Source organism: Colletes latitarsis, chromosome 3, assembly GCF_051014445.1.
Source record: "Colletes latitarsis isolate SP2378_abdomen chromosome 3, iyColLati1, whole genome shotgun sequence".
In the NCBI taxonomy this organism is placed as follows: Eukaryota; Metazoa; Arthropoda; class Insecta; order Hymenoptera; family Colletidae; genus Colletes; species Colletes latitarsis.
This window is the reverse complement of record NC_135136.1, coordinates 35,536,850-35,545,665: the sequence shown is the minus strand read 5'-3', so window position 1 is coordinate 35,545,665 and position 8,816 is coordinate 35,536,850. Positions and strand designations below refer to the sequence as shown.

Below are 8,816 nucleotides of genomic sequence, written 5' to 3'. Positions count from 1 at the left end.
TAAGTATTATTTATTATTATCAGTAATATATTATATACATTGTACGAAATATTATTAACAACTAAACATTATAAAAACTACAGATCGTGTATATTATATTAATGCAATATATCGTGTGAAACAAATGAAAGTTTGACTGCCACATGTACAGTTAAATCAGTATCCTCAAATACTGCTGCAATGATTCATATTTGTTATGTCAATGAAAAGCACAGTTCCAAGTTTCTCTTTAATGGAAATTTTAAGAGTAACCCCTGTACCCTGATGGATAATTTGTACCATAATTTCCATAATTGTTTCCACGGTAACCATATGGATCGTAAGTATTTCTCGAGCTATATGCAGATCCATAATTCGAACCCCCATATCCACTGTATCCATATCCATAGTCTGTGCCACCGTAGCGTCCATAACCTGGTCGTCCGCCATATCTATCACCGTAAATACCTGTACCATAACTTCCAGATCCGTAATTGCCACCATAACCACCATAACCGCCTATTCCATTCCCGTAACCACCGTATCCACCGTATCCTCCATATCCACCGTATCCTCCATATCCACCGTATCCTCCATATCCACCGTACCCTCCAGACCCACCATATCCTCCATATCCACCGTATCCTCCATATCCATTATATATTCCGTTTCCACCATATCCACCAGATCCACCGTACCCTCCATAACTCGGATTATATCCAACATTTCCGTAATAGCCGTACCTAGGATCAAACGATTATCGTCTATACATTCGAATTCGACTACTTATTGTAGTCGATTCTCTGGAATAAAATGTAATTATTCGGAGGAGCATTTATTTTAATCATGGAAACAGAAACGAGTTTCCTGGAATGATTTCTGTTTTAGAATCCACCAACGTCGTATGAACAGCAAATAGTGTCGTCACCGGAAATACCTGAATGATTAGCTGTTTGACGAAGGCGATACGTGAAACTGTTACGAATTAGTTGAAATACTGACGATATTCCGTAATCATGCGAAAAATAAAACTGGTTACATAAAGAAATTCAAAATTTAAGCATTCGAGGCCTCTAATGTCGAATCTCTTGACGCTTTTCGTTGTATATGTTTTGGATCTGTCTCATGCGATTTACAGTCGCAATGTAAATGGAACTTACGCGAGTTAACGTTCACAAATTGTTTATAACATATCTGCAGCTATTCTTGTGATCATTTTTATTTGCATTCTTCGAGTCTTTAAATTCAAAATATAACTACAGAAGCTTGAGCTTCTTCACCCCATTGAACAAAGAAATCTATTATCTGAATTTTTGTCATATATTAAAGCTACAATATTTCCATTTTTATTTATAATTTCGTTACTTGAGGTTCTATTATTACTTACCCAATAAGGCCGCCACCGATAATTCCACCAGGCGTACCCACCGAATATCCTAAATTGGGATATCCCGAACTCAAGCTTGATCCGCGATATCCTCGCGTAGGATCATAAATCGAACCGTAATAATTTCCGTAAGGATAGCTACCAGCGTATCCTCCTGGCTGACCATAGTCTTTGCTAATATGAAACGCTGGAACCAAAGAAACTTTTAAGAAAATCAAAAGTTTCAGTGAATTCGCGGATGTCGATAGCATGTTTTTGTTACTAACACGTTCCAAATTTGAAAAATACATTGATTCTCTCGAACTACAATAACTCTTTCTCTTAAGGACTTCAGTATCCGAGATATTTGAAAAAAACTTTAGTTAAAAGCTAACAACGTGCTATACCCTGTGTTACGAGATCTGTACAAAGTTTAAATCAAAATATCTTAAAAACGAAGGTCCATTCTGAAGAAATAGTCTTATGTAACACTACGCGCGTACAACAATGTCCACACAGTGTCATTCCAAAAGAAATTTCCACGCCCATAACTTCCCTTTGTGAGCCTCGGTTGGAAACAAATATCGCTATCTACATACCACTCTTTCAAACGAACTGTATCCTTATTTTGTTGCTTGAAAGCAAGAATTACTGTTCCAATATTTGTCTACGTTGACACTGACTGTAAGAGGTCGAAGGCTGATGAACGTATTATTGCACGTGCATGGTAATTTCCTAACGATTTACATACACATTATACTAAGCCACATCACAGAACTAATTTCTGTGAAACAATTTTCAACACGATACACGAAATACCCTTTCGTTTCAAAATTGTTCCATGGCCAGTCAGGTCCACTAATTGTTCAATTTCTATCATTGACGTTTATTCTCAAATATAAAAAACGGTGATAGCATTTTATATTCGACTAACGATCTTTCATCAAGTCTCGAAAGGTCTTTTACCAATATAAGAAATACTGTATTCAAACAGATTGTTTTACGCGGCTCATTGTGTACAGAAGAATAGGTAATAAGTTAAACCTTGACAAGTGCTAGTGAATGGTTCGCTTTTTCACACATACACGTCCTCCATCCATTCGTTTCCTAGTGGCGGAAATGACGCTTTCTTGAACGGTAAGTTTGTGAATCATCGGTTACTGTACTGTTTGCAGGAGAAAATCCGCAAATTAACGCAAATTTAACTTCAATTAACAATGATTGCTGAAGTTCTTAGTGTCTGTGAATAGAATGACGCGATAGAGTTGGGTGATTTACGAATATAAACAATAGAGAATGCGTTTAATTGGCGATAGACGAAATCCTAAGTGTACGAAATAAATATAAATTCGTAGAAAAACTGATGGTTAATCAAATTATTTAATTTCATACTAAAAAAGATCAATACTACGAGAAAGTACTGACATGGATTGATGTAGACTTTTAAGGGGGTGCAGATCTAGATTAGGTACTTTCACTGAGAGCATAATAAGATAAAACGAACTGTCCAACACGTAGTTATTTGATATAATTGAGGGGATATTCATAACTGTTTAAATATGTACGTGGAAAGGTGGATTAATTGTTTGTGCAGAATTACGACTATTCTTAGATATAATCGATCGTTATTCAACGTTTTCACTCGCCAGTGTATTAAATAAGTGTGTCACTACCGTTCCCACGATCGAACGCTTCAAACAGACTTCAACTGTGACATTCGATATAATAACATGCTAATGCAGCGAGACTCCCGAAGGTCCTTCGACTTCCGCCGGCGTCTTTCTAGTGCAACTCGTGATCACTGTTCTGCATTAGATCATTGATATAATGATCCTCATAACGGGAAAACAAAATTTCCATACGTGATTCATCGGTTACCCATATTGAATCGATCGATATGACTTTACGAATTTATCAATGGACGAGGCTTTTAGTTTTTCGTTAACGAATGTCTATTTTAACCCATATTTCACTTACTTATTTTTTAAATTACTGGTTAACAAATTAGGTAAAAGGAAACTTAATATTTGCTCTCCATATCAAACGATAGTTATTATGAAAGATATTTTCATTAAATTGTAAAATATTATTACATGATAAACTTGAAAAGAGTTATATCAACCCCCATGGGTTGGGGTTTCTTTCGAAATATTATATTTTCGTAAGAATTGATGTTGCAACTGAATATTAAAAATGAAGTAGACTCACTTCGATCACTGGCAGATGTTATTAAATCTTTGGCTTTATCTGCGTATGTTCCGCTGTTTATTGGCGTTATACTAGCTGTTAACTTTGCTTCTGGTGATTCGATAGTACTACTGCCGAGTGCGAAAAAACAGGCGAAAGTTAATAACTGAAACACGAAAGTGCAAAATATATTGTATATATATAGACATAATATATTATATATAAATACATATAGTATATTATGTATAATAGCTGCCTTAAGATGCTGAGTTTCCTATGCTTTTTACTTTTAAAATAATTAAACATTAACTTGATCGAAGTGACAGTTCAATATTGCGTCTCTCTACATAGAAGTTTTAAACTAATGTCGGAAAGTAAATACTAACAACAAAAAATAAAATTAAAATTGAGATCAGTACGGAGAAAACAAACCAGTGTATTTTGTAAATTATTAGGCTCTTCTACATGTCAAACTATTATAAATATTCATACAATAACACAATCGTGCGAATGTGTTAATACGAGACATCTTTCCTTTAAATATGATTATATAAATTATTCTTGACAAAAAATTAAAGTTGCATTCGTACCATATTTTAGACATTTTGAAACGTGATTCGAAATCCATGAATATTTCCATACAAACATTATGAATTCACAATTATAAAGAAATTAAAAGTATCGTTTGAACTTTCATTAAAGACCCAGAATATAAATTATCTGCGACCCTCTTTTAATGCACGCATATTCGATCAAAAGAAGTTTTTTAATGTTATTAATAACCGAATGAACTGTTATAAGAACCTTTTACATAATTAATTGCAATCGCATTACCGATTGAATGAAAAAGTTGCCATTGAAAGGCTCCAAGATTTTTCCAACAGCACTATCTCATTTGATATTGCACATTTTACTGGTAAAATATGTAATAACAAAATTATATCCTACTCTTGACTCTCTACTGTTTTCATTCACAAAAACTGTCAGACGAAATACAATTTTGGCAACTGTGGGTTCCGTTCACACTATATTAAAAAAGAGACATTTAAAAGATACAAGATTCTGTCAACTTTTCCAAAAAAGAAGAAACACCAAAATACAGTGCTCAATGATTTACAAAATGCATTAATTTCCTCGGTGATAATCCTAATTTTAATTCCGATTCCCATTATTTATTTTTCCATATGCACGCCTGATCCTGGAAACGTGATCACGATCCGAAGAAGTGAATTGCTATACTTACGAGGAGAAATGCGTCCATTTTTCTCGGTTTCACCAACGACATTTTGCACCAAAACACCTTAACCGGACGGAACAAAGGTGTTCTGCTCGAGCAACGCGACTCGAAACCTCTATATACGCGTTTCGCGTATCCCTCCTCGTCTTCCTGACCAGGCTAGGTTTGTTTAAGCTTGAGCCATACTCAGTAGACGACGTTGACAAGGCCGCTGAAGAGAATCGGCCGACATTCTGCATGACACGCCTGTAACCAGCCGCGATTGGCGTGGCGCGTTCATGCTCATGGGAAACCACCGTTTCCTTTCTTCCAGAACACGCGTCCGCGTGTATGCACTCGAATGTACACCGCGGCATCCGCAATATCCTTCGATTTCGGCTACGTCATCTGGCGAGGACGTGAAATTGACTTCAACTAGTCCAAGATCGGTGGAACAGAGTTGACGGGCATCAGGAGAGTCTTCCGCGGGGGACACGATGCTCGATGATTTGTTAATGATACCATTTTGATTTTAATACCGGGTCGAGGCTGTTGCAATCTAGACGATTACTCAAACGACACGCGTGACAATAGAAAAAATTCTCACGAACCGTGCTGATCGCGCAAAAATAAAATAAGGCAGTGAGGTAACACCGGTCAGTCAAATATTTAAAATACTCTGTTTTGTATCAATCTGTGCCCTCTACAATTTGTCGTTATTTAATCTGAATAAATAATATTAAACATCTTCGTTTTAAATAGTGGTTCAACGTAAGACATAATTTGCTGTGATCAGTGCAGAAAAAGTGTCGGTTTTAATTATTGTAGTATACTAACTTTGAGAGGAAGACTTTATTTAGTATTTTGCTTACAAAATCAAGCTTGAAGTTACAATTATTATGAATGCCAAGACTGCAGCAGCAAAGTTGGTCCTGGCTAGAAGTTTAAGCCAGTTAAATCCGCTAAAGCCGTTTCAAGCCGATCAAGTTAACCATGCTGTTCACGATATTGTGAAGGAAGCTGATGGTTTGTTGATGAATACCTCGAGAACTAAGAATCCAGCAACTGTACCTTTTTATTAAAGAATATTTTCAAGATGCTACGTTCTTGATAATGAAATACCCGATCAGGTTTATATATCAATATTTTTATCAGACGTAATTTTGTAAAATGGCCGATTACTCTTTGGATTTACATAAAGACTTCGAAGGTTTTGAATAACGTCGATGGATGACTTGGTATTTGCGAAAGAGAAAGTTCTAATAGATAAGACAGTTTTTTTACACTCTCACTCTGTTCTTCTCTCTCTGACATATATATAAGTTCTTTAGAGTTTCATTCGTATCTTTGTCTTTGCCCAAAGGTTTATGTGTCACGAAATTAAAATGTCTTAAATTTGTTTTGTTAGTTTATACCTTATATTTTGTGATCCACTATTTCAGCTATAATCGAAACGTTATCTTTTACAATTTGTAATAAACTGATTACTGGTAATTGTTTTGAAGACCAAAGCTTTCCTCTACACCAGAAAATTCCATATCTTTGCGGAATAGATGAATGAATTATGTATATTTAAAATTTAAATATGTTAAAGTAGCAGAAAACGGTACATTATCGATTTAATTAAAAAATTACTCATTTAAAGAAATCTTACAAAAGATCATTTAAAGAATATTTTTTATTCGTTGCTAACTTGCATCATTCACTTTACGAAGTAACAGAGAAATAATGTAAAAACTAAACTGGTTCGCAATGCAAATTCACACTCTTTAGATTAATTCTGCGAGGCATAAGAAGTTCGTTAAACCGAACAGTTTTATGAGGTGAAATGCAAACTACCCTATATAGTAGAAAATAGGTCTAAGTTCCTAAATTGGCCACTTTCTACAATGAAAAAGCATTTAGTCGATAGCGATAACACTCTCTAAATAAGGTCATTGTTACAATGTCTACAAAAATGACATCGTAGCACAAGATTTAATGACACAGACACACCTTTTATCCATACAACGATTGCAATACCATTCATACTCGTATTTTCATGTACAGCACAAAAGACTTCGTACATTAGAATGAAAGTTTTTAATATTCAAAATAAGAACAGGTAAGAATCGAATAAAATAATTTTCCTTTGAGTAGACGTTGGCACAAAACAGTTTTTATACAAAGATATAGATCAATAAGATAAGACTTATTGATTAATTCACAATTAGACTTTGTCCGTGTGCAGAAATTAAAGAAATTAAATTACCCTTTTGATTTAATCCGCAATGGATATGATTTGTTAGTAGAATTTAATAGCAGAACAAGTTTGGAAGCACAAGTGTGATATTGCTAGGGAAAAATTCACTTTAATACAATATTGGAGAAATATGTACTAGGGATATACAGGTATTCGATGTTACGGGTTCGAGTTTTGGCGTAGCCCGATACACTCAATTTATCCGAAGTATTTCGATTACCAATCTGATTCTAACTGAATCGCCTTACTACTTCTCAAATTGGAACTCCGTGACTAGATGCTAATCAAACTTCCTCGTTTGAATCCAAATTTGAAAAACCCATACAAATTGTGATTAGTCTTTAATAGGAAGGAGATCCTAAAATCTGAAAAATTGGAAACCTAAAAACTGAATTAATAAAAATTAAGACCCTAAAATCATAATGTCAGGCATCTAGGACTCAGGTACTAGTTTTCATTTTTATTTTAAAATAAATATAATCGTCAAAAACAAGAGAAAATCTGTTGTTGTGAAGCTTGATGAACATGGTGGATAAGTTAGATTTTATTTCAATTAGCTACAGTATTAAATGGAAAAAACAGAAAGATTGTTTACCGCACAAAAAGTGAAAATTCAACGACTTGGGGTGTATATCTTATAGCTCGAGGTATGTAACGTACTTGCACATTAGCTTTCAATCATAAAAATCCTTAGAATTGCATAAACTTTTACGTTAAGAATATTTTATATTTTACTTTTCATATTACAATTCTTTTATCCATATATATGGATCAAAGCGAGCTCTTTGATACGTTTTTCACACATGTAACTTAATATACGCGTACTTTAAAGCCTGCTTTAGAATTTACGTGACATTGTAAACCTCACTCCAATATTTTGTTTTCATATGCCAACTTTTTTATGCACGCTTTGACTCGAAGCAGAAACCATTCTGCAAACAATGATTATTAAAAATTGTTTAGTTTCTTGTTCGTCGGTTTGTTTGTATAAATCAATGTAAATAGTCGATTCTCTCAAAGCGTATATTCGTCGATTGAGAAAAACTAATATTTATCTATGATTTATTTATATTTTACATGTTAAACAGTTTTATCGACATTCTGACATATATTTTATGCTTTTACTAACTTTCCGAGGCAAATAATATCGATAAAAATAAATATTTTTTTGGAATGAAACGAATCAATAACAGAAATTTAACTGTTCCCTTTTTTGAAAGCCATAATCATAAATATTTCTTCTAAATAATTGCACAAGTAATCACGAGGCAATCAATTACTGTTCATCGTTCTACCATCCATCGAAAAAGTTGTATATTTTCTACTGTATATTCTCGTCAAACGAAATGATCGTCGAGTACACAAACCGATGTGCGCCGAAAATAGCAAGGTGAAGGTTCACGAGGCGTGCACCAAATTGCACACGATACAATGCGCGATACCGAAAGGGTCACAGAGCGCGCAGGTTCGACGACGAACTCCTTCCACGGGGAAAAGCCCGCTGAGGTTTCACGCCCCACCGTAGACATCCTGAAAATTCACGGCATTTCGTCGCGAGTACTCGGAAAGCGCGCATCTACCGAATTCCTCTTCGATCGCGATCGATCGTGTCCCATCGATCGAAATGACGCGAAACGCCCCGAATTTCGTCCGTACGATACGAAAAATTCAATTTATCCCGTACATTTAAATTCTAACGACGAAACAAACAGAAAGGACACCCGGGGACCTCCGAGCTTTCGCGTAGAAAATTAAACAAATGGAATTTCATTCTTTAGAGGTCGAATAAATTTGATTTAATTTGAGAGATCGATGTGACATCGCAG

The 8,816-nt window shown here is 34.9% G+C and overlaps 1 protein-coding gene across 2 annotated transcripts; it reads right to left on the bottom strand.

Moving 5' to 3' along the window:
• Positions 1 to 3: 3 nt before the first annotated feature.
• Positions 4 to 5,154, bottom strand: LOC143340248 (uncharacterized). Of its 2 annotated transcripts, none has more exons than XM_076761971.1 (4): positions 4,776 to 5,154; positions 3,554 to 3,698; positions 1,367 to 1,568; positions 4 to 722 (listed from the first exon to the last, which is right to left on the bottom strand). In XM_076761971.1, the coding sequence occupies exons 1-4, from the start codon at positions 4,815 to 4,817 to the stop codon at positions 242 to 244; spliced, it is 870 nt and encodes a 289-aa protein (XP_076618086.1). In that variant the 5' UTR covers positions 4,818 to 5,154; the 3' UTR covers positions 4 to 241. The 2 variants fall into 2 exon arrangements, with proteins under 2 accessions (XP_076618086.1, XP_076618087.1); XM_076761972.1 differs by having other exon boundaries at positions 1,367 to 1,553; positions 4,776 to 5,114.
• Between the last annotated feature and the right edge of the window lie 3,662 nt (positions 5,155 to 8,816).

Coding starts and splice junctions, on each gene's coding strand:
- LOC143340248 (XM_076761971.1), bottom strand. CDS start 4,817: ATGTCGTTGGTGAAACCGAGAAAAATGGACGCATTTCTCCTC. Junction 1,569..3,553: donor AACATCTGCCAGTGATCGAA/GTGAGTCTACTT, acceptor TTTTCTTAAAAG/TTTCTTTGGTTCCAGCGTTT. Junction 723..1,366: donor ATCGGTGGCGGCCTTATTGG/GTAAGTAATAAT, acceptor GTTTGATCCTAG/GTACGGCTATTACGGAAATG.